Source organism: Bos taurus, chromosome 28, assembly GCF_002263795.3.
Source record: "Bos taurus isolate L1 Dominette 01449 registration number 42190680 breed Hereford chromosome 28, ARS-UCD2.0, whole genome shotgun sequence".
NCBI lineage: Eukaryota > Metazoa > Chordata > Mammalia > Artiodactyla > Bovidae > Bos > Bos taurus.
This window is the reverse complement of record NC_037355.1, coordinates 15,813,568-15,840,129: the sequence shown is the minus strand read 5'-3', so window position 1 is coordinate 15,840,129 and position 26,562 is coordinate 15,813,568. Positions and strand designations below refer to the sequence as shown.

The following is a 26,562-nucleotide window of genomic DNA, read 5'->3' as shown; positions in this document are numbered from 1 at the left end:
CATGAAAAAGTGTAGCAATAGACTAAGAGAGGCAGCGTCTCTCTCGTTTCCTTTGAGAAAACTTTATTCAGGACCTAAATCTTTTAAGCTGATGTACTTTGCCACTAGAATTCTTTCGCCTTGTATTCATTCTCTGCCATGTGTATGATGAGGACCTCAGTGCTACTAAGGGATATTTTTGATGTTATTTTGTATGCAGGAGCTTCAGGGTATTCGTCAATCCCACACATAAATCCCAGAGTAAACCTATAGATTAGTTTAGGAAGAAATGAATAGTCTCAGTAAAATGTGCTGTTTACTCATACTAAAGTGACTGCTTTTTTTGTTACTAGACTGTCATAGAGAAGCACAAAATGAATGTTCCAGAAACTATGAACGAAGTTCTTGATATGTCTGATGATGAAGGTATGAAAACCTCCTTTGAGTTTATAGTAACAAAGAGTGACTGTGTATTTGTTTCCTGAAGGAAATTCATTGCAAAAATATTTTTAGAAGCATTAATATTGTTTTATTGTAGTATCAACAGTATGCATTTTTCACACTTACATTGTTCACTTAAATCATGCAGTTCGTAAAGCCAACGCCCCTGAAATGCTCAGTGATGGCGAATATATCTCAGATGTTGAAGAAGGTATTTGTGAATTTTTATTGTGATAAAATTTAACTACCAGCTTTATCTTCCACTTCTTATCTTTGAAATATAACCCTTCCCTGAGTTACTAACTTTTCATTTTATCTTGTGACTGTTAATTAATGTATCATTTAAACAACATGTATTTGATATCACTGTCTTCTTTTGGTCTCTTTGAGTGCCCTCCCCTTGAACCCATTTTCCAGCTTGAAAATACAAGTGTCACTACTTATCGGGATTACTTTCTTTCTATTAGTTGCTATTAAGTAGAAAAGTGATATTTTGATTGCTTACATTTTAAAATCTAGAAAAGAAAATTGGTTTATATCTAAAAATTTTTTTCACAAGTAAGTGAAGGTTTATGAGGAAGAGCTTAAATGCCCATTCTAGGATGTCCTCTAAGCTTTGCAGTCAAAGCCACTTTTGATCCTGAACTCATAAGGAAAAGCCAACCTGAAAAAACTTGCTTTCAAAATATAAATTTTCAATCTTGATTTCATGAAAGAGACAAAATATAGATGATTATACCTATTCTTCATGTGCTTAAAAGAACCTTTTAGTTTTCCTGCCTTGCTTAAAAATTAGTGCATTTAAGCAGGTCATGGTATGTAGATACATTAATGAAATTATGTCTTTATTGTTCGTTGAAAAACTGACATGTTTACAGTGAATAAATATAAAGATGGCAGATGTTGGCATTTTACTGAAATGTTTGCTTAGAGTAGAATATACATTTATGTTTCTTTCCTGCATCATTGACTCTCCCAAATAACGTTCTGTCTTTTTGCTTCTCCATTTGTCATCTCTCATGTTTTTTCCTTTTGGATCAGTCTTAGCGCAGCTACTGTTTGCCTCTAGGTTACCTTTATTGGAATTATTGGTTCCTTCTTTGGTTTGTCCAGTTTTCATTGGAAACCTAAGTAGTGGGAAAGCCTACCTGATCCAAAGTCACGTTAGCTTTTTTGGTGACCAGGGGCTTCCTAGTGTGCGTGCCTGCCCTCCTAGGAATGCTAATGTCTTGAGAGTTTAGGGACTTGGTAATTTAGGGACTTGAAAGTACCTGTCTGATTGTTTGTAAATGTTGTTTTGATAAATGTTAAAGGCATCTACTCATCATTTTTCTTTTTCTGTAAACCATCAACTGTATATTTACTTCTGTTAATCCCCCAATGGATAATATTTGTATCATCTTTAGGACTCTATGAATAATATGCCTTACTGTCATATTATATTTCAATGCTTTCTTTTGCAGCATTGTCAGAGTGATTTCTCATGTGCAGAAGCAAAAAGAAAAATGATGGTCTCACAGAGATGCATACACACACAAAATGGGACATAAAAAGTACATTTGCGAACAAAATTGTTATGAAATATAATATGACAATCAAAGACCTAAAAATGTGCTAATTTCCAACAGAATATCCCCAAAGAGCTGCACTGATGAGAGGCCAAGTTTGAATGGACTATATAACAACCTTATACATGTGGAAAACCTTAATTTCCAAAAAAAAAAAAAAAAGAAATTTTGCATCTCTTAAAGATAATTCACTTAGCTGTTTAACTAGAAATGAGAATTATTTCTTCTAGATTTATATCAGCTTGGGAACTTGAACAGGCAAATTTTCATTTTCATTTTATCCATCTTTCAGCCCTTGCATGTGTCCAGGGGCTGCTGGAAGCAAATGGCTCTTGACTTCATAATGCGTAGAATTTAATGTTGAAAGGGGGTTGGTTAAAGGTCATTCGATCTGAGCAACCATCGCCTAGTGCTGGAATTACATCTGTTAGGAGAGCCTTTTCCCAGGTGCCTGCATGTGATTTCCCAGTTCTCAGTCTGCCTATTCCTGTGAACAACTCCAGCTTTAAAAACTCTTCATTTTATGGAGCACTTTGTCACTGATTCAGGCTTTAACTCAGTGACCCAGGCTCTGATCAGTTTGGCACTATTTAGAACAAAAGCTGCCTCATTCCTGTAAAGTCCTTCTGATATTTAAAAACACTTTTCATGTTCCGTGTCCATGTTTTTTCCTTCAGTCATATTATTGGCACTTCCCGCCTCTGTTCTCTTACCATCATGGTCAGTCTCCTATGTACATTTCAGTGTGTCGGTATCCAGCTCCAGCCGAGGTGCCCAGAACTGAACACCATATTCGAGGTGCAGTCTGATCAAAGCAGAGTCTATCAGGGCTCTTGTGTTGTCCATAGAAGATACTAAAAACCTATAATTGAAGATAAAAATACTGTTGAGGTCATAATCTATACTTAATTGAGTCCTATTAATATTACTGTCAGCTAATGTCCCTAAATTTTGCCTTCATGAGGTCCAGTAAACCACATTAGCCCTTTTTCACAAACTTGGATTATTCTCTGCTGCATGCGCTGGCATTTCTATTTTACTCCAAATCCTACAACAAATCATTTTGAAAGTTTAATTCAAAAAGGAGCCCTACAACTGCAATGATAGTATTTACATCTGACTCATTTGTCTGGTAGATTTGCCAGAGCTTTGCCACTGTAGTCTGATTTGGTGCTGCTGGTTTCATTAAGCCTTTCTGAATGGAAACAAATGTTTATTTCCATGAAACCACAGCATATCGTGAATCTCTCTATGTGAGAATTAGTAAGATCTTCAGGTATCCCAGGTGCTAAGAATAGCAACAGCTTTTAAAAGCAAATAAAAATAATAAGCAAAATATGCTGTCAGTTTTTCTCAAGAAGAATGAGTTTGTAACATGGGAAAATATAATTATGATCTAAATTATAAAAATCAAGTGAATATTAAGGGAACAGTGCCAAAAGTAGTCTCTTTTTCTCCCCCTTTCTTTTTAATTTTTGCTTTCTCTTTATCCTCTCTCCTTGGCCCATGATGAGAAATTAGTCTAAGTTAAAAAAAAAAAAGTAATGTTGATTAATTTCTCAAAAAAATTTTTCAGAAAAACAAGGCTAAATGTTATCAGTGAATGGCCTAAGGAAACAATGGAGCCAAGTTACAGAGTAAGAACAAAGGTTGACGTGTCAGCACAGCAGAGATAAAGCAACATGTTTAAGGCAGGTGATAAGCCCACGTGTTATATGGTAAGGGGTAAGTAGACCTACTTGGAGGGCCAGACTGATTCACAGACATCTTAATGCTCTACTTTTTTCTTTCCCAGAAAATACGTTCAGTTCAGTTCAGTCGCTCAGTCTTGTCCAACTCTTTGCGACCGCATGAATCATAGCACGCCAGGCCTCCCTGTCCATCACCAACTCCTGGAGTTCACCCAGACTCATGTCCATCGAGTCAGTGATGCCGTCCAGCCATCTCATCCTCTGTCGTCCCCTTCTCCTCTTGCCCCCAATCTCTCCCAGCATCAGAGTCTTTTCCAATAAGTCAACTCTTCGCATGAGGTGGCCAAAGTAGTGGAGTTTCAGCTTTAGCATCATTCCTTCCAAAGAAATCCCAGGGCTGATCTCCTTCAGAATGGACTGGTTGGATCTCCTTGCAGTCCAAGGGACTCTCAAGAGTCTTCTCCAACACCACAGTTCAAAAGCATCAGTTCTTTGGCGCTCAGCTTTCTTCACAGTCCAACTCTCACATCCATACATGACCACTGCAAAAACCATAGCCTTGACTAGACGAACCTTTGTTGGCAAAGTAATGTCTCTGCTTTAAAATATGCTATCTAGGTTGGTCATAACTTTCCTTCCAAGGAGTAAGCATCTTTTAAATTCATGGCTGCAGTCACCATCTGCAGTAATTTTGGAGCCCAAAAAATATGTTACATGCATATAGAATTAATATACATGCAAAATTAATGTTGATTCTAGTACCACTTAGAGTTTTAAGTTTTGCAATTCAGTTTGTCATTAAAAAGACAGAAGAGAGAGGGAGGGAAGAAGGAGAAGGGAAAGAAGGAAAGGAAAGGAGGGAGAGGAATAAAAGAAGAAAATTGAGATTAAGGTTCAAGTTGTCTTCTAGTTTCAGTCCTGCTTCCAAGAGTCACCATGGGCTTTGATTCAACAGTGATTTTACATTGCAAATTCCTGGAAAATGTATTTTGTCAATTTTTAAGAATGTATAATCATGTTATTTTAGCTTGCAAAATTCTAGTGGGTTGGGTTATAGCAATAAATCTAAAGAACTGCAGATGGGACATAATGAGAACTGGAATGGAGCCATGGAAAGTAAAACCCCAAAAGGCAGCTCTGTGAAATAGGACTCCACTGAACAGGTTTCTGAGACAACTGGGTGAGGCAACTCTTGCTCGGAAGAATTATTTAATCCCCAGTTAGTTCCAACTCAGATAAGACTGCAGAAGCTCTTTCAGGATCAAATGTAGATACTAAAATATTAAAAGAAAATGCTAAGAAATAACTGTCAGATAGGAATACCACAGCCTACCATGTTTTTATGACGTTTCCTATTAAAGGAAATCCCAAAATCTGGAAACCAGATTCCAGATCCCTCAAGGAGCAAAGAAGGGATTCATGAAGCAGAATAAATCTGTCTGACCCAGGAAAAAAGTTTTGTGTACTAAAACTGCTATCAACTGGTCCTTTGGAATTGAAGCAGTAGAAATCTAAAGGCTTGATATCAGGCTTGAGCCTCTCAGAATGTAAACTCATAAAAATCTCTGTGTGTGTGTATATATTATATATATATATATTTTTTTTTTTGGAAGAATGAGATTGTTTCTTTGTGTGATGGGTCAAAATCTTTGGATACATTATTTATAAAAACATTTTTAAAAGTCTAAAAAAATAAAAATAACTGTCAGACAGGTGTAGCTTTGAGATATAATAAAGCACTGATGTTTCATCTGATAATCTGAGAGAGTTGTAATCGGCTCACTTTTGCATCAAAACCAGTGCCTAATGGAAGCAAACCACAAATTTCAAAGAACTAAAACAGCAGATCAGTATCCTATAGCCCAAGCTCTTCATTATACTGATGAGAAATAAAGCCCAAATAAATGTTGTGTGACTTGCCCAACCAGGTTAGTGACAGAGTGGGACAAGAAGACACGTCTGACAGTGTGGCATTAGGTCATCTCTTTCATAACTACAGTAACATGAGCTGTGTTCTTACATTAGAACCCAAAATTGAATTTTTTTTGAGCTTTGAAAAAATGTGTGCTTAGGAAAAGAAACAAATTGAAAATTGTCACAAAGTAATAATCATTCTTTTTTAAAGATCCAATGAAACTACAAGAGATAGTCCTCTGATCATCTTGGCAAAAGACCAAGATTCACATTCACATAAAATAGCTATAAACACAATGTAGAATGGATTTTAAGAACTCCAAGCAAGTAGTTTTAGCAAACATATCCAAGTATTTTTAATCAGGGGAGAAAAAGTAGAATTTCATTTGGCACAATCTGAAACTCAGAAAAGTTGGAGAAATTATTTGGGGAAACACAAAGCCAGATACTGGGGGAGATGCCTTATAGCCCCTCTTCTCACCAAGTGCTTTGGACTATCCTGATCTCCTAGTCATCCTAATAAATAAATAAAACTCTCATGTTTTTAGCTTTACAGACCTGGAAAGAAGCCTTGAAGATTAGTTTGCCTCCAGGGGGTCCAAGAGAGTCCTGGTTGCTATGCAGAGACTGCCCTTCACATGAAATCTTACCATTTTGTAAATACCTGTAAAATCATAACATCTAACTTCTTGCCTGATATTTCTCTGCTTACAACTGACCTTTCAAACAGATAGTACATAATTGCATGCTACTCTGGCATGGCAACCCACTCCAGTATTCTTGCCTAGAAAATCCCATGGACAGAGGAGCCTGGCAGGCTATGGTCAATAGAGTTGCAAAGAGTCAGACACACCTCAAGTGACTTAACAAGCATGCTCAGCAATAAAGTCAAAATGAAATACCAGACGCAGGACCTAATCTTAGTCTCTGTTGTCTCTCTAGAACCTAGTACAGGGCCTGGAACAAAAAAGCTCTTCAGTATGTGTTTGCAGAGCTGCAACCAAACAGAGGAGACTCAAGGAAAGGATAGTTGCATATAAGTTTCTGAGAACAGGCAAGATGAAGAAAATTTGCCTCCTGTGCTCCCTGTTCCAGCCATTATACCCCTTCTCACTGAGATAGCCCTAGGCTACATAGTGAATCAGTAAACATCTTTATAATGACTCTCCTAAGAGGTACCTACAGCTCAAAGGATAGTTCATGAATTTAAAAGAATTTCCAGCTAAAGGAAAAGACTTATGGGCTGAGACAGAAGTCTTGATTCTCAGACAGAGTCCATTCTGTCTTTGGTAGCCTGTCTTTGGAATTGGAATTGTTTAGTGATCTTCATCGGAGAAGGCAATGGCATCCCATTCCAGTACTCTTGCCTGGAAAATCCCATGGACAGAGGAGCCTGGTAGGCTGCAGTCCATGGGGTCGCTGAGGGTCGGACACGACTGAGCGACTTCACTTTGACTTTTCACTTTCATGCATTGGAGAAGGAAATGGTAACCCACTCCTGTGTTCTTGCCTGGAGAATCCCAGGGACGGGGGAGCCTGGTGGGCTCCCATCTCTGGGGTCGCACAGAGTCGGACACGACTGAAGCGACTTAGCAGCAGCAGCAGCGATCTTCATCCACACTGACCACTTACTCTACATGTACTTGACATGTCTATCAGAGTCTCACAGATGTCTCAGCTTGCCCTAAACATACCCTGCAAACAGTGTTTCTTCCCACCCTTCTCCAGGTCAATAAACAACTCCATCACCCAAGCTAAAACCTGTGGTTCTGTGCAATCTCCCTTTCTTACACTTACATCCAGTCCATCAGTGAATCTATCCATTCTGCTTCCAGAATACATCCCGCATCCCTCACTTCCCGCCGCCACCACTCTAATCCACCCGCTGACATGCCGCCCATGGAATATTGCAGAAGCCTCCTTGCAGGTCTCCACTTCTGCACTTTCCCCATAGACTCAGTTTTCTATACAGCATCCTCAGCAATGTTTTAAAATGTAAATTGGATCGTGTTACTCCATTCCCCAGCTTCAAACCCTCCAAAGCTCATTAGTTGTTCAGTCCCTAAGTTGTGTGCAACTCTTTGTGACCCCATGGCTTCCCTGTCCTTCACTGTCTTCTGGAGTTTGTTCACACTCATGTCCATTGAGTCAGTGATGCCATCCAACTATCTCATCCTCTGTCACCCCCTTCTCCTCCTGCCCTCAACCTTTCCCAGCATCAGGGTCTTTTCCAGTGAGTCAGCTCTTCACATCAGGTAGCCAAAGTATTGGAGCTTCAACATCAGTCCTTCCAATGAATATTCAGGGTTGATTTCCTTTAGGATTGACTGGTTTGATCTCTGAAGCTCATAGCTAGGTTTTAAAGATTCATTCATATTGTTGTATATAACTGTAGTTCATTTGTTTTCATTTCTATATATTATTCCATATGCCTGGATCATAATTCAGTTATCCATTCTCCTGTGGATGGAAGCATGGGTTGTCTCCAGTGTGGGGTTGTTGCAAACAAAGCTGCTATAAATCTTATATATGTTTCCTGATACATATACATATATGTATATTTCTGTAGGGTATAAACCTAGGATTTTAGCTGCTAAGTTGTACCTTATGCAAAGATAATAGAATTCTTCACCACCAGGTAGCACTAAACTAGGATTATAAAATTAGAGAGTGAGGCTACAAAAAACCAGGAAAATAATGTAAAGAGAGCTATAATAACAGCAGAAGGAGGCAGGAGGAGGCTGTGATGGGATAAGAATGTGGGCGGTGGCTTCTGAGGTGCTGATGTTCTATGTCTTAACCTCTGTGGTGTTTATTTTATAACAGTCTGTTCAAACGTATGTTGCATGTCGTGTACTCATTTGTCCAGTTGCTGTATTTCAAAATAAAAGTAGCCACGTCTTCTAAATAATACACATACACCCTCAAACTAGTACAAATACAACAGTAAAATAAAAACTTCCCAAGGCTTTACAATGTACTTAGAGTAAAACTCACAGCCTTTCCGTGGTCAGTGAATTCTGTGTAAATATCGCCCCTGGTTCCTCTTTTGCATTCTCTCAATCACACTTTTTGATTTCTTCCTAATACTCCTCTCAATATATTAGTCATCAGTTTCAGAAAAGCAAGCTTTTTCTGGCAAGGGCCAACAGTTAATATTTTCAATTTTTCAGGCCGCATGGTCTGTGTCCTAACTGTTCAACTCTGCCATGGTAGCCCCAATAGCTAACAGAACAAATGAGCAGGGATGTGGCCAATAAAACTTGATTTACAAAAACAGGCAGGGGACTGGATTTTGCCCAGACTGTCATTTGCCAACTTGGGGTTAATTTTATGTTCTTCCAAAGTAGGCTGTTCTCGCCATGGAAGCAGAGCTGTCTGTATCACTATCCGAGCACTTAGGACACATACACAGGAGTCCTCACGCAGGGGGCTGCTGCCACACATTTACCTGCGTCTCTGTCCTTCTCCACCCCACCTCGTCCCCACCTAGGAGTCGATATAAATGAAAGCTCCCAATGACACACACAAGGTACTTACCATTTATTGAGCCCTTTCTATGTTCTAGGCATTAAGCACCATACACTTCATGTACTATGTTGTTTAAGCCTCACAGTGACCCTCTAATTTAGAGCCATTGGTATCCCCATTTTATAGATGTGAAAATAAGTTCCAGCAAGGTTAAAGACCTTGGTCAAGGTCACACAAATCAGTGCAGGGGCTTATAGTGGAATCCCAGATTCTAACCTCTAACATCCAGGTCATTTAGATAAGTGTCCTAAAACAATTGGATTATTGTAGGTTGTAAATAAGATAATGGGCTTATCTGGTGGCTCAGAGGGTAAAAGCATCTGTCTACAATGCAGGAGACCTGGGTTCCATCCCTGGGTCGGGAAGATCCCCTGGAAAAGGAAATGACAACCCACTCCAGTAGTCTTGCCTAGAAAGAGAAGCCTGGTAGGCTACAGTCCATGGGGTCACAAAGAGTCGGATACGACTGAGTGACTTCACTTCACCATAAAGGTTAGCCCAGAGAGCTATTTCAAATCCTAAAAGATGATGCTGTGAATGTGCTGTACTCAATATGCCGGCAAATTTGGAAAACTCAGCAGTGGTCACAGGACAGGAAAAGGTCAGTTTTTATTCCAGTCCCAAAGAAAGACAATGCCAAGGAATGCTCAAACTACCGCACAATTGCACTCATCTCACACGCTAGCAAAGTAATGCTCAAAATTCTCCAAGCCAGGCTTCAACAGTACGTGAACTGTGAACTTCCAGATGTTCAAGATGCATTTAGAAAAGGCAGAGGAACCAGAGATCAAATTGCCAACATCCAATGGATCATCAAAAAAGCAAAAGAGTTCCATAAAAACATCTACTTCTGCTTTATTGACTATACCAAAGCCTTTGACTGTGTGGACCACAACAAACTGTGGAAAATTTTGAAAGAGAGGGGAATACCAGACCACCTGACCTGCCTCCTGAGAAGTCTGTATGCAGGTCAGGAAGCAACAGTTAGAACTGGACATGGAACAACAGACTGGTTCCAAATTGGGAAAGGAGTAAGTCAAGGCTGTATATTGTCACCCTGCTTATTTAACTTATATGCTGAGTACATCATGAGAAATCCTGGGCTGGATGAAGCAGAAACTGGAATCAAGATTGCCAAGAGAAATATCAATAACCTCAGATATGCAGATGACACCACCCTTATGGCAGAGAGCAAAGAAGAGCTAAAGAGCCTCTTGATGAAAGTGAAAGAGGAGAGTGAAAAACTTGGCTTAAAATTCAACAGTCAGAAAACTAAGATCATGGCATCCAGTCCCATCACTTCATGGCAAATAGGTGGAGAAACAGTGGAAACAGTGACAGACTTTATTTTGGGGGGCTCCAAAATCACTGCAGATGGTGACTACAGCCATGAAATTTTTAAAAGATGCTTGCTCCTTAGAAGGAAAGTTATGACCAACCTAGACAGCATATTAAAAAGCAGAGACATTACTTTTCCAACAAGGCCCGTCTAGTCAAAGCTATGGTTTTTCCAGTGGTCATGTATGGATGTGAGATTTGAACTATAAAGAAAGCTGAGCACCAAAGAATTGATGCTTTTGAACTTTGGTATTGGAAAAGACTCTGAGAGTCCCTTGGACTGCAAGGAGATCCAACCAGTCCATCCTAAAGGAAATCAGTCCTGAATATTCTTTGGAAAGACTAATGCTGAAGCTGAAACTCCAGTACTTTGGCCACGTGATGTGAAGAACTAACATTTGAAAAGACCCTGATGCCGGGAACGATTAAAGGCGGGAGAAGGGGAAGACAGAGGATGAAATGGTTGGATGACATCACCGATTCAATGGGCATGAGTTTGAGTAAGCTCTGGGAGTTGTTGATGGACAGGGAGGCCTGGCGTGCTGCAGTCCATGGGGTCACAAAGAGTCGGATGCGACTGAACTGAACTGATAAAGGTTAACCCAGACATCTCCATGAATGTTAGTTACAAGGCACTTTATCTTACTTAATCTTCTCAAAGTAGTTGAGAGCCGTTTTGGAACTATTCTTACTCCTAGTTTACATTTAGTCCTAATTCAAAGCCCTAATCTTAAGTTTTATTAGCCCTCACTTGCATTAAGGAATCCGAGCCTAAAGGGGTTCAAAATACTTGTTCAGGTTCACATAGCCAATGAAACTGTAATTTGAATTTAGGTTTTTTTTTATACTTTCAGTGAGATGCTGTAAGATAATATATGAAAATAACAAGAAAATTCAAAAGAAGGGGAGATGACTGGAGGCCTCAAGAAGGATGAATTTTATGGAACAGACAGAATGTGAACAAGCAGAAGTTTGGGGGTTGAGGAGAAGGGAGGGGACTGGAAAGAAGTGTTCTAAGTTCAGGGTCAAAGCATCAGAGACTGGAAGAGCTCACAGAAGACTTCAGCATGAGGCAGGGGAGCTGGGCACTGACCTGGCTGAGGATCCCAGGACAGGGCACAGGCAGGAATGGAAAACTCTGGGCACACTGATATTTGAGAGGAAGAGGAATGCCAGAGGGAGTGGTGAACAACAGAGGGAGAAAACCAGAAGAGTGAGCTCTAGTGGATGCGTCCATGGAGAAACTTCCCTGGGACGGTCCAGTTAGATGAGCACAGGCAATTTGGGAATCCCTGATGACCACAGCAGCTGCCATGTTCATAATATGGATACAGACCCAGAATAAGTAGTTCTCATATAGTTTTTTTTTCCCCCCTAAAAGCTATGACAGATGCGCAGCCGGAGCAGTCTATGGCATGAATGGGAACAGGGGTCAGTTAAGAGCTGACAGGGAATTAGAATGTTTATTGATTAAGTACAATAGGTGGTCTTTTCATTCACTCAAAACAAGTTGTAATTTTGAATATGATTCCTTCCCACTCCCACTTCTTTTAGTCTCTGCTCATCTACCTGGGAAGTCTGAGCTTCTTCATGGGAAAGTGGGTCCTCATGTGACCACCTCTGCCCCCATCCCCCAAATTGGACTCTTACTACAGAGAGAACCAGAAGTGGAGGGTGACAGGGGAAAGTCAGCACGGAGAATGCTTGGCCAGGGAATGGCAGCGTGGTGGCAGAGGGCCGGGAAGGAGGGGGTTGGATAACAGGAAGATGTTACACATGGCAAGAGGTGGTCCAAGCACCGGGGCCAGAAGCACACTGAGGCTGAGAACTGACCGCAGGCTGTCTTTCCCTTGTATGTATACACCTTTTAGGTAGAGGTCGGAGATAGAACACAGATCAATAACTGGTGTTTGCTGCTCTGCACAGTGAAAAGCGGTTTAGGTGTCAGAGAAGGAGAGACCAGATTCAAGCCCACAAGTAGACATGATGCTTATACTGCTTTATACCTGAGGGTAGTGGTCATCTTCTGGTGCTTTGCACACACAGTTCTTATATACATACATAATGAAGAGCCAAGATCAATGAGGTCTGGATGTGGGGCTGAATCTAAACTTATTGCTAAGAAAGAACGAACAGAAGGGACTTACTGGCATGACACAGCCACCTTGAATTTAGCAATGTAATTTCTCCATAAGTAAGAACCATTTTAGTGTCTGATTTCACAGTATTACTTTGCAGCTAGTCATTGTCTGGTCTTATTTAAAAGTGGCATTAGATGTTAGCTAATAAGATCAGTGTAACCCTGTACTCCTCTCTACCTGCATCCTGTCTCTATTCTTTAGTCTCCATTTGACCCAAGTCATTGTAACATCTCATCATCCTCAGGTGACTGACAGTAATTTCTGGACTAGGCTTAAGGAGTATTGATAAAAATAGGAAAAAATTATAGTGTCTGCCCCAGCATTGTCTTTTTCTAGATCTTCACAGGAAGGACACAGAATTCTTTTTCCTTTCTGGGATGGGTTTGTTTATTAACCCAACCAAGATCACAGGGGATGTTTTTCATTGCTCCATCTGGCAGGCGTCCAACACTGAGTCATGGGTCCTTACTTTGGAAACTGTATCTCATTTGGATTAAGGAATAGTAAACTGCAATAGTTTTTAGAAAGAGGTACATCTAGCCACAAAGAACAGAATAATGTGTAAGAGCAGAGAGTCACACTGACTTTGTACTTAAAAAAAATCAGCCTGAATAGAAAAGTCATTTTTTTGTGCCATGACACGACCTGTTCTTGTCATTGCTTAAGAGATGTGCAAACTTTGCCATTAAGCCCAGTTCCTTTGTGGCCAGGTATGAAGTCAGGATCTTACCAGCACCTGGAGTTAGGGAAAGAAAGAAAAAGGTAGCAGGTGGCCCTCCCGTGAGAGGTACACTCATCCTTTAAAATGACACACGCAGAGAAGGAAATGGCAACCCACTCCAGTATTCTTGCCTGCAGAATCCCAGGGATGGAGGAGCCTGTTGGGTGCCATCTATGGGGTCGCACAGAGTCGGAAATGACTGATGCGACTTAGCAGCAGCAGCATGTTAATGTCTATAGCTGGGTTAAAATCATACTTTTAAAACTACTGTTACAAGAGTAAGACTGCCTCTGTCACTGATGGGGCCTATGACTAGTTAATAAATCAGGAGATGAAACAAAAAATAAAATAAAATAACACACGCTTCTTAAGACCGCCCATGTCACCCTGGCTCATCTAACAGTGTCTGAACTTGCCCCATTGATCTCACGCCTTTTGAGAAGGAAATGCACAGGAATCCTTGCTTAATACAAGCTCTTCCTCCAGACTGCAAAATGAAAGATGAGATGCACACTGATCTGAAATCTAACTTTCCACTTATTTATTATGTGAGTCTCAGAATTAGACTTTTAGAACTAGAGTTTGAAGGGAACAGCTACCTACTCCAGATTTCTGGCCTGGAGAATTCCATGGACTGAAGAGTCCATGGGATCGCAAAGAGTCAGACATGACTGAGTGATTTTCACTTCACTTTGAGTGGATCAGTTCAGTTCAGTTCAATTCATTCGCTCAGTTGTGACTAACTCTTTGCAACCCCATGGACTGCAGCACACCAGGCCTCCCTGTCCATCACCAACTCCTGGAGTTTACTCAAACTCATGTCCATTGAGTCACTGATGCCATCCAACCATCACATCCTCTGTCGTCCCCTTCTCCTCCCACCTTCAGTCTTTCCCAGCATCAGGGTCTTTTCCAATGAGTCAGCTCTTTGCATTAGGAGGCCAAAGTATTGGAGTTTCAGCTTCAACATAGTCTTTCCAATGAATATTCAGGACCGATTTCCTTTAGGATGGACTGCTTATATCCTTGCAGTCCAAGGGACTATCAATAGTCTTCTCCAACACCACAGTTCAAAAGCATCAATTCTTTGGCGCTCAGCTTTCTTTATAGTCCAACTCTCACATCCATACATGACTACTGGAAAAACCATAGCCTTGACTATGGATGGACCTTTCTTGGCAAAGTAACATCTCTGCTTTTTAATATGCTGTCTAGGTTGGTCATAACTTCTCTCCCAAGGAGTAAGCGTCTTTTAATTTCATGGCTGCAGTCACCATGTGCTGTGATTTTGGAGCCCAAGAAAATAAGGTCTGCCACTGTTTCCACTGTTTCTCCACCTGTTTGCCATGAAGTGATGGGGCTGAGTGCCATGATCTATTTTCTGAATGTTGAGCTTTAAGCCAACTTATTCACTCTCCTCTTCCACTGTCATCAAGAGGCTCTTAAGTTCTTCTTCACTTTCTAACATAAGGGTGGTGTCATTTGCATATCTGAGGTTATTGATATTTCTCCCGGCAATATTGATTCCAGCTTGTGCTTCATCCAGCCCAGTGTATCTCATGATGTACTCTGCACATGAGTTAAATAAGCACAGTGATAATATACAACCTTGACTTACTCCTTTTCCTGTTTGGAACCAGTCTGTTGTTCCATGTCCAGTTCTAACTGTTGCTTCTTAACCTGAATACAGATTTCTCAAGAGGCAGGTCAGGTGGTCTGGTATTCCCCTCTCTTTCAGAATCTTCCACAGTTTGTTGTGATCCACACAGTCAAAGGCTTTGACATAGTCAATAAAACAGAAGTAGATGTTTTTCTGGAACTCTCTTGCTTTTTTGATGATGCAATGGATGTTAGTAATTTGATCTCTGATTCCTCTGCCTTTTCTAAATGCAACTTGAACATCTGAAAGTTCACAGTTCCTGTACTGTTGAAGCCTGGCTTGGAGAATTTTGAGCATGACTTTACTAGCATGTGAGATGAGTGCAATTGTGTGGTAATTTGAGCATTCTTTGGCATTGCCTTTCTTAGGGATTGGAGTAAAAACTGACCTTTTCCAGTCCTGTGGCCACTGCTGAGTTTTCCAAATTTGCTGTTATATTGAGTGCAGCACATTCACAGCATCAACTTTTAGGATTTGAAATAGCTCAACTGGAATTCCATCACCTCCACTAGCTTTGTTCATAGTGATGCTTCCTAAGGCCCACTTGACTTCTCATTCCAGGATGTCTGGCTCTAGATGAGTGATCATACCATCGTGATTATCTTGGTCGTGAAGATCTTTTTTGTCCAGCTCTTCTGTGTATTCTTGCCACCTCTTCTTAATATCTTCTGCTTCTGTTAGATCCATACCATTTCTGTCGTTTATCAAGCCCATCTTTGCATATGTTTCCTTGGTATCTCTAATTTTCTTGAAGAGATCTCTAGGCTTTCCCATTCTGTTGTTTTCCTCTATTTCTTTGCGCTGATCACTGAGGAAGGCTTTCTTATCTCTCCTTGCTGTTCTTTGGAAATCTGCATTCAAATGGGTATATCTTTCCTTTTCTCCTTTGCTTTTTGCTTCTCTTCTTCTTTTCAGAACTATTTGTAAGGCCTCCCCAGATAGCCATTTTGCCTTTTCACATTTCTTTTTCTTGGGGATGGTCTTGCTCCCTGTCTCCTCTACAATGTCAAGAACCTCTGTCCATAGTTCTTCAGATACTCTGTCTATCAGATTTAGTCCCTTAAATCTATTTCTCACTTCCACTGTATAATTATTAGGGATTTGATTTAGGTCATACTTGAATGGTCTAGTGGTTTCCCTACTTTCTTCAATTTAAGTCTGAATTTAGCAATAAGGAGTTCATGGTCTGAGCCACAGTCAGCTCCTGGTCTTGTTTTTGCTGACTGTGTAGAGCTTCTCCATCTTTGGCTGCAAAGAATATATCAGTCTGATTTTGGTGTTGACCGTCTGGTGATGTCCATGTGTAGAGTCGTCTCTTGTGTTGTTGGAAGAGGGTGTTTGTTATGACCAGTGTGTTCTTTTGGCGGAACTCTATTAGCCTTTGCCCTGCTTCATTCTGTACTACAAGGCCAAATTTGCCTGTTACTCCTGATTCTTGACTTCCTACTTTTGCATTCCAGTCCCCTATAATGAAAAGAACATCTTTTTTGGGTGTTAGTTCTAGAAGGTCTTGTAGGTATTCATAGAACTGTTCAACTTCAGCTTCTTTAGCATTACTGGTCTAGGCACAGACTAGGATTACTCTGATATTGAATGGTTTGTCTTGGAAACGAACAGAGATTTGTGCCATTTTTGAGATTGCATCCCAGTCTGCATTTCAGAATCTTTTGTTGACTATGATGGCTACTCCATTTCTTCTGAGGGATTCTTGCCCACATTTGTAGATATAATGGTCATCTGAGTTAAATTCATCCATTCCAGTCCATTTTAATTTGCTGATTCCTAAAATGTTGACATTCACTCTTGCCATCTCCTGTTTGACCACTTCCAATTTGCCTTGATTCATGGACCTGACATTCCAGGTTCCTATGCAGTGTTGCTCTTTATAGTATTGGACCTTGCTTCCATCACCAGTCACATCCACAACTGGGTTTTGTTTTTGCTTTGGCTCCATCTCTTCATTCTTTCTGGAGTTATTTCTCCACTGATCTCCAGTAGCATATTGGGCACCTACCAACCTGGGGAGTTCATCTTTCAGTGCCCTATCTTTTTGCCTTTTCATACTGTTCACGGTGTTCTTAAGGCAAGAACACTTAAGTGGTTTGCCATTCCCTTCTTCAGTGGACCACATTTTGTCAGAACTCTCCACCATGACCCATCCACCTTGGGTGGCGCTCCATGGCATGACTCATAGTTTCGTTGAGTTAGGCAAGGCTGTGGTCCATGTGATTAGGTTGGTTAGTTTTCTGTGATTGTGATTTTCAGTCTGTCTTCCCTTTGATGGAGAAGGATAGAGGCTTATGGAAGCGTCTTGGATCAGTGTCCTCATATTATCATATTCTTCTTCCTTCGTACTCCAGCTTCTCTGCTTTTTGAGAATGAAAATATTGAGAGGTTGAGGGAAAACCGTGATCAAACAGAGTCATTTGGATCCTTCATGATGAAAATGTACTGTCTAAACATTAGGGGAGGTGGACATCCTATTATAAGGTTTTGAATGGATGGAAAAGATTTTCTTTTTAAAATTACCTGGGTATTTATGCCCCTTATTTGAATCTTCAAAGCATAAAATGGGCTGTGTCTTACCTGTTTTTATTTGTCTCTGAAGGGGTTAATAATAGTCCCCTGTGGAATTTCTGGAAAGATGAAAAGAAGTAACATATTCATAAAACATTTATAGCAGTGATGAACATAAAATAGGAGCTCGATAAATGGCAGTCCCTCTTTTTTTATTTTTTTTTTTATCAGATGGATACGACTGTCTGTATTCTTCCTGCTATAGGATTAGAATTAGGCCGGGAGCATACTGGAGGAAGAGGGAGAGCTTGGAGCATTTAGGGCTTCAGTTTAAAACAGCAACAACAAAGCAATGGGGGTTGACATTGCATTGTCACCCACTGATGAGTTTATGTTGCTTGTCACTTGGATGACAATTGGTAGTCTATAATCAATTTCAAGGACCCTAAAAATCTAACCCAACCAACCCATTTCCTAAAACTCAGTTGCCTGTGACTTTAGTAAAGCCAGCTGCTGTCAGTCCCCAGCATTCTGTCCCGCTAGGCATATCCTGTGGCCTGGGATAGCCCACTTCCGCTTCCGCCCTTCTCTTCCTGCCTTTACTCACACACCCTCCATTCAGCATCTACCAGATCTACAGTCCAGTGCGCTACCCTCTTCCTCTGTGCTCCTGTGATAGCACAGAGGAAGGCATTTGTAATAGCACAAAGGCATTTGTAATGCCTTTCACACATCTTCTCTCCTGGTGGTGCAGTGGAGAAGTACCTGGGCTTTGCAACCTGACCTTGTGGGTTCTAATCCACATTCCACCACTAATTAAATGTGTGAGTTTTGAATAGTAACTCTGAATCTGTTTTTTCATCTATAAACTGGAAACAATAGTACCTGCTTCATAGGGCTGAGGATTAAGTGAGACATTCAAGCACAGTGTGTAGGACATGCAAAGCAGTCAATCTTTGTAAACCAGCAAGAGGAGTACAGGATTTGTGTCCTTGTTTTTATCTTGGCCTTATCTGCATTACTAGAGACTAAATGCCTCAAAGGCAGTAGTTGGCTTTCCTCCTGACATAGGTAGGCCCTTGCCCAGTGTTCCACTGTCTCACCACTCAGAGTGGGGTGCAGGTCGCCTGGGGGCTTGTTCATGCAGAATCTCAGGGCCTGTGCCAGACCTATGGAATCAGCATCTGCATTTTCACAAGGTTCCATGAAATATGAGAAACACCACACTTGATAAAATGTATCCCTTGAAATTTGAGAAACACCGCACTCATTCCTTGAATTCACTTGCTGAAGCTGATATTTTAATTATGCTAGTAATAGGAAAACAGTCATTGAATGCTCTATGATCAGTACTGCCGTTACATCGCTGGCATTTATTTATTAGGATCCTTTAGATCAGTGGTCCTCAAAGTGTGTTCCCCAGACCAGCAGCATCAGATTCACTTGGGAACTTGTCAGAAATGCAAGTTTTCAGGTAATTCGAAAGCACCCCCCAGGTTAGACCCACCGCTTTAGAACATTGGGAAGCAACCAGAAGTACCATGCTAATAATGAGCATCCCCTTCTTCCTGCCTTGTTGTTTGATTTCTTCTCTTCCATGTCTTTCAAGAAGCAAGCCAGTTAAATGTTATATCGTTTCCTTTCTGTGTTTGCTGGATACTTGCTGGTGCACATACACATCTTAATGTCTACCTGGCAGACTGACATATGTCAAATACCTTTTCCAGTGTACGGAACACACAACCTATATGGCTTATCTGCACTCCCTGTATTGTGTTTTGTTTTGTTAATTTTATTCATTTTTTGAATAGGTGATAGATGTACGTGGTATAAAATTCCCAAGGTACAAGAGTTTACCGTGAAAAGTAAGTCTCCCTGCTTCTTACTCCAGTAATAGAGTTCCTTTCTCCAAGGGCAATCACTGAGCTTTCATCACAGACATTTATTGAGCACCTACTATGTGCCAGGCATTGTTCTTGGGCACTGATATGGAACGAAACAGAGGAAAACCCCTGCCTTCACAGAGCTGACATTTCATTTACCGATTTCTCGTTGTATTTGTTCAGTAGCACAGAATTTGGCAGTAGTTAAAAGCAGGACTCTGGAGTCAAACCAACTGATTTTAAATCCAATATTCCCCATGTTCTAAGTGATCTCAAGCTATTTATTCTACCACTGTGACCTGGGTTTTCTTTATCCTGAAATGGAGATAGCAATTCTATTCTCTACGGTTGTGGTGAGAATTATACTTGTAAAGCACCAAACAGTGCCTAGAACAGAGTAAATGCTCAATAAATACAGGTGTTGATTATAACGATGTGATCTCATTCTACTGTTCTATAATGTAAACTAGAAATGGCTAGAGGATTTATTTTCTAGTAGTATCCATTTCCTCTCTTTGCTATCTGATGATCAAAAAAAATCACCTTTTTTCAGAACAAGCACAATAAATTTGCCCTCTCAATTCTGATCATTAACAGATTGATGATAAGACTGACTTCTATGAAGTAATCAACCTCTTTTTAAAAATCACTAGAGCATAGAGACTGTCTTCCTCTTCTTTTTAATCCAGCTTTAAAAAAAAAATCCCATGTAATTTGGAGGTTTGTCTACTATTATTTCATTTGGAGGTATTTTGTACCATTATTTTCAGCTTTTTAATGTTATAAAGTACATTCCTTGGGGAGAGTCTGCATTTCACATCAGAGGGATTAAACACTTATAAGCAAAGTTTCTGACAATACAATTTGATATAGTTACCGTAAGGAACATTTTTTGTGATTCTAGTCCCCAACCAGATAGGAAAACAACTTTAACCCCTGGAAAAGTAACAAAAGTATTCCTCAATGACAGTCTTAAGAGAATTATACTTGGAAAAGATTAAGATGTAAAGATTAGAAGGAACAAAAAGGGGAAAAAGATTAGAAGGAACAAAAAGGGGGAAAGAGAGAAGAAAAGAACTCCTAGGGCTTGAAAACATTTACATATTAAGCCAAGGACTGTTTCATTTATTTAGCATAAAAAAGTATTAGTGGCATAATGAAAGATTGCAAGGAAGTTGTGTTAAGTTTATTCCCCCATGTACCGATCCTGGACCAATGAGCTGAATTCTGAAAGGGAATGTGACCGACCACAGTCGTGATAACCATTTAATATATTCTTTTTCCCCTTTGTCCCTGATTATATTTTGTATTATTTCCTGGCAGACTGGGTGTATGGGTCTTTGAAAGGTTGACTGTAGTATAGGAAGCCTCTTCTCTTCACCTTGTCATGGAAGAAGGACTAGGAGGAGGGGTACCTGGGGAATGGAACTGAAATGCCTCTGAGGTAGATTTGGGGTGTTTTGTATTCTCCTTTAAACATTTTCCTGCCTCTGATATTTTATTGTCAAAAATGGATTAACACAAGAACATCAGGGCTTGTAATTTTGAAAGGCATAAAGTCCCTTCTGGGATTCCCAGGTGGCTTAGTGGTAAAGAATCCCCCTGCCAGTGCAGGAGATGCCAGAGACATGGGCTGGAAGATCCCTTGGAGGAGGAAGTGGCAACCCCCTCCGGTATTCTTGCCTGGGAGATCCCACGGACAGAGGAACATGGCGGGCTACTGTTCAAGGGGTCTCAAAGAGTCAGACACAACTGAGCGCGCGCGCAAAAAGTCCCTTCTAAACAGGCGAGGCTTCCTTGGGTGGCGCTTGCCCATGTGCTCTTCTCAAACTTTGTCTGTACTAATCACATACCCCACTGCGGAGCTCACTCTGACCAGCGGTGCGTTAGGCAACCTGCGTGTGACCGCTTTGCCTTACTCCTGCAACTTGTCATTTCTCATCCGCCTCTGTTCCCACTACTTATTACCTTAAACTCAGTGGTTTAATTTAGTATCATCATCTCTCATGGTTGTGTGAGTTAACGAGGCTCAGCTGGGTTCTTAAGATCTTTTCAGAAGTTTGCAGTGAGATAGCAGCTGAGGGTAACTTGATGGGATGTTCCATGTGGCAGCATCATTCAAGGGTCTGTCACCTCAACTGGGATGGCCGGGACAGCTGAGAACTGACTGGCATCTCTGTCCATAGGGCTACCTTGACTTTCTTTACACCTTTACAAGAGGTGGCCTCTTGGTACTCAAATTTCTTGCCTTGGGATTGACTCCTCCCCTTTGGAACAAGCGCTCCAAAGAGACTCAGGCAGAAACTGCAAGGTGTCTCTGAACTCAAAGTTCAGAGTCATGTAAAATCGCTTCCTCTGCATTTTACTGTTCAAAAATCAAACCAGCTCAAATGTCAACAAGTGCAGTATACAAGGCATGGATACCAGAAACTTGGTTCACTGCATGGGGTAGAGAGGGCATCTTTAGACACGAGCTACCACACCCTCTTTGCCAGAAAATAGTCAGACTTACCTTCAACACAATGGTTGTGCCATTGCACCAGATGCTTCTAGGAAACATAAGCCCACACAAGTACTTGGTGGTGGTGGCTTAGTCACTAAGTCATGTCCGACTCTTGCGACCCCATGGACTGTAGCCTGCCAGGCTCCTCTTTTCATGAGATTCTCCAGACAAGAATACTGGAGTGGATTGCCATTTCCTTCTCCAGGGGAACTTCCAAACCCAGGAATCAAACCTGGGTCTTCTGCATTGCAAGCAAATTCTTTACTGACTGAGCTATGAGGGAAGCCCTGCACAAGGACTTAGTAAGCTAAAATTTATGGGGTTTGGTAATGTTTATTCTAACTAAATATATCTGATATTGTATGAGTATTGTTTGTTCATAGAATTGCTTTTGTTGGCTTATATGCATTTGTACCTGTTGGTCAGAAGCTGCTACTAATAAAAATACTTTTGGATTAGAGTAGTTAACCAGACACTCAACACAGTTCATCTATTCCTTTCTAACCTTTGGTATAGTCGTGTATTTTACTATACAATAATTATGGAATATTTTGTTTATTAAAATGAGAGTTGTATTAATGTTATTCATCCATTCATTCAATCAACAGGTATTTGTTGAGTACCTGTGATGAACCAGGCTCTGTGTCAGGCAGTGAAAAGCTGGGATACTTGGTGCTATGTTGGGATTTTGCCCTGACTAGTATCAGTCTTAGCATTTTAAATGTTAATTATATGAGTTCATGCGTTCGTATGTTTGGGCACTAAAGATAGCAGATGTTACTGAACAATAGTAACAGTTAGTGCTGACTACACCTTTCTTTGTGCGTTATTTCACTGAATCCCCCCAAGAGGTCTTAGGACAGAGGCAGCGTTGGTATCCAAGGTTCAGTAGAGTTTGAAAGTATGACTCAAGAGTCAACAGTATTCCTACTACACTAAACTGCATTAAAATAACACCTTTATTTCTAAATTCCGTGCCTTTTAAGAAATATTTTCACCATTTGAAAATGGTGACTGCATAACTACTTAATTACGGTTACTTGATATTCATAAGACCACTTTAGTCATTGGCCAAATGTACTGACAGCTCCCATCCCCATCCCAACACTGGGCTTCTGTAGGCTTCATACTGAGCATTTCTGAGGCCTAAGAAGGAGATGTAAAAAAGGATAGAAACTTACTGAAATTTTACTGTATCCCAGTCACCAAGCTTGGCATGCCAAAAGAGTACAAAGCTGCTGTGGCATGTAGATGGGGGAAAAAAGTAAAATCATCAAGCTATTTAATAAAAGCAATCATGAATTCCAAAAATATTGATGGAGCACTTACAATATGGCAAGCCCGGGACAACGTGTGTTCTTACTCTCCCACGGGAGAAACCACGCAGACGTTGTTCCTGCCAACACACTCTGATATGGGAAACCCACATGAGAGACACTCCAGAGGGTGAGTGGAGGATGAGAAGAGTTCTGCTGCTGCTGCTAAGTCGCTTCAGTCGTGTCCAACTCTGTGCGACCCCATAGACGGCAGCCCAGAATCAAAGGCTGGAGAAATTACTCAGGTGAAGAAGGCGGGGTGAAGGTTCCATCAAAGGAAGACACCCTAGGTAGTGGCTCAAAGTCTAAAGACGTCCAGAAATTCTAGGGACTGAAAGAATTCTGTGTAACAGAAGGGCAGGATGAGTGTGGAGGGGTGGCCAGACAGAAGTTGGTCAAGAAGTCACGAAGAAGGAAACTTTTCTTGCAGTCCTTGTTAGGAAGCTTGAATGAGTGACCACCGTTGAATCAGACTTTGCTGAGTAGTTTGGGGGTGGGGGCTGTTTGTTTGTTTCGTTTTCTGGCCGTACCGTGTGGCATGTGAGATCTGAGTTTCCTCACCAGGGATCGAAATTGTGCCCTCTGCCTTGGAAGCACAGAGTCTTAACCACTTGACTGTCAGGGAGGTCCTAGTATGTTGGATTTTAAGTGCATCTGTGGCAAACAGGTTAAAGTTCAGACATTTTCTCCATTTTAACCATGACTTCCTCTTCCATTCTTCAGAGTTGGAAATGATTCTTTTTATTATGTTTATATTACTATTGGGGAGGGAGATATTTTTCAATATGTATCAGGCATTATAAATGGTTTCCCTTCTCATTCTGGGTATTTACAATGTTGATTACAGCCGGGAGGATCGAATTCAAACGCCAGGTGTCATATCGTCTGAATATTAGATGAGTCATTATTTATGCATTGATCCAGGAACAGCAAATCTGTTCCCCACCTCATCAGTTCTACAGATTCATGCTTCTGCATATTTAGGTAACCGTGCAAGAGATAGATGCAAAATATGAAAAGATGCTGCACACCTACTTCCTCCAAGACAATGTCGAAACCTTTTTGCCCTTTCTAGCCTGATTGTTCAGCTGTTCTGAGAGAAAGCAATTGAAATTGCCTCTCCTGAGTGCCCAGATGGCAGATGCAGAAGTCCCACTAGTTTTTCCCTCCACTGCCAACAGAAACAGGGTGGAGCAGCTGGGAAGGGAGTCCAGGAGGCCTAGAGAGAGGAGAACAGTGGAACAATGCAGTGACAGAGGCTCCTTCTCAGCTGCCTCTAGCCCCTTGCAGCCAAGACCTCCCCAGCCAACCCAAGCTCCCTCCGCCTCTCGCCTTCTCCAGGGACTCCTCAGGGAAGGAGGACCAGTTAGTGACTTTGATCCCATCAGAGAGATGAAAGAGTTGGTGCAGGAGATAAAACAGAGCCTCCACTCCATTTCCCCTGCTTGTCTCACTTCTCCTTTCCTCCCACTCGAGAGAGAAACAGCAGTGATGAGTGCTTTCTCCAGCGCTGCTTGGAGAGCTCTTGCTGCTTCTCTCTGCCCCACAGTTTCCCAACCTCAACCCGAGGGCAGGCCCTCCCTCCCCCTCTCTCTCTCTTTTTTTCCCCTCCTTCCACCTGACAGGGACCATAAATAACCCAGGCTCCTGGTGTTTCCAGCTGAGAACAAAAAGTTATAAAGTTTGCCTGGAGCTCTCTGCCACTCCCTGCCGGGGCCACTTCTTTGTTTTCTTCTCCTGTTTTTCCTCTCTACCTGCTTTGGCCGTTTCTCTCTTCAGGTTGGAGAAGAGTCGCCTCCCCATTAAGTGCAGTGGCTCGCTTGCTGGCTCTCCCTAGATTTCAGGCTGTCTCGGCTACCCGGATTAGGCACCGGGCACTGGTATCAAATTACTGAAAGTCTACTCTGGAGCAGTCCTCATATTTACATACAAATAAGTCTGGGGCTCGCATTTATGTCACCATTCGGTTCTGCTAGAGGCTTGCCAGAGGAGTTGTTAATCCAATCAGAAGGAGTTTTAAAAGGATGTCTTCGGAGTGATCAAAAAGGATCTTGATCTCAATGAAATGTGGCCAGATTTGGGGGGATTTTTTTTTTTTTTTTTCCATCTGAAAAGCTGAAAGTCTGTTAACACTGATGAATAGGAAAAGATGTGTAATTCTTCACTTGCCGGCGAGGAGACGAAGATGCTGAGAGGAACTCGGAGGTGGTGGTGAAGACTGTGGATCCAACCCAGGGATTGGTTTTTTGGGGGCTGATCTGGAGGTAGATTCTAAATCACTGTCTCAGGAATTCCTGGAAACATCAGGAAAACATTTGAGCAGCCCAGCCTGGTGGAAATGGCTTTAACACAGAGTAAGATCTTTCTTTAAGTTGTACTTAGTGTGTGCTGTTTCTGTTTCCTCCACAGTAAGTGTGCGAATAGCCCAGCTGTAAAGTAACTTAAAATAATCTCTTGGTTCTGGGTAGCTGTAGAAAGCTGATCTGTTTAGTTTTTACACTTGCAAAAACGGTAGCTGATGATGTATTTTTAGACTTGATTGGTAGTTTAAAAGCTGAGCTCTTGTGGTTTCCTGAGTTTAAATGAATGGAAATTATAAACGATGCTGAATGAAGGATTGGAAAATAGAGCTGGAGTGGTGAAATCGCTTACCTTTGAGAAAACAGAAAACATAACACGCCTTTGAAATCCTGTTCAGCCAGCCAGGCTTGTATCCAGTAGAACGAGAGTCGAGTCATAAAAAGGAGAAAAGAGTTTGCCTATTTGTGGAAGGAACTTTTCCACAGCCCATGCTACATTTTGTAAAGGATGGGAAATGTCCCAGAGGGCAAAAGGCATCTGGAAAACCTGCCCGGTCACTCCTGGAATGTGTTTTTTTTTTTCCGCGTGAGATCATGTTATGCCTGTGTAGCTAGCAAAAATATTCTATGCACTTACTCTGTATAGATGGTTCGAGAACAATTTGCTTCTTTCCAGCTGTTGAAGCCCCGATTTGATCTCTGTTGAGGGTAGAGCCACTTTCTGAGCAGGGTTCAAGCACCCGGGCAGCTGTCCTGAGCTGTTCATTTGATAGATTTCGAAACAGTTCAATGTGGATGTGTTTCAAGGTTCCCCAGTTGAGCAGTTCTAATTCAAATTAAATCACTTGCCAGTTATTTACATAACCCCAAACTGAAATCCTGGTTGTGAGAAAACCATTTAAAATAAAGTTGGTTCTCTTCCCACATAAAATTTCCAGAACAGGGAAGAAGAGATGCCTCTTATTTTGCAATCCAGGTCCATTCAAACAAACTGCCCTCATCATGGTCGGGCCAGGAAAACTCGAGCTGACACAAGACATGAACCTTTCTAGTCGGCTA

The 26,562-nt window shown here is 41.3% G+C and overlaps 1 protein-coding gene and 1 long non-coding RNA gene across 9 annotated transcripts in view; one reads left to right on the top strand and one right to left on the bottom strand.

The window, feature by feature from the left end:
- The window catches only part of ANK3 (ankyrin 3), a 749,833-nt gene that overhangs the window by 606,244 nt on the left and 117,027 nt on the right, over positions 1-26,562 (top strand). For 3 of the 8 annotated variants that reach the window (XM_059882494.1, XM_059882495.1, XM_059882493.1), the window contains one exon: positions 333-405. In XM_059882494.1, coding sequence (XP_059738477.1) covers positions 333-405 — 73 coding nt within the window. Of the gene's footprint in view, positions 1-332; positions 406-568; positions 632-19,312; positions 19,367-24,861; positions 25,558-26,562 lie in introns of those variants that run through there. The other 5 variants (XM_024986627.1, XM_059882492.1, XM_024986631.2 and 2 more) reach the window with 4 other exon arrangements.
- Positions 404-25,038, bottom strand: LOC101902425 (uncharacterized). The gene is made up of 3 exons (XR_240460.5): positions 24,958-25,038; positions 23,217-24,422; positions 404-2,850 (listed from the first exon to the last, which is right to left on the bottom strand). It is a non-coding gene; the product is annotated as an uncharacterized lncRNA (long non-coding RNA).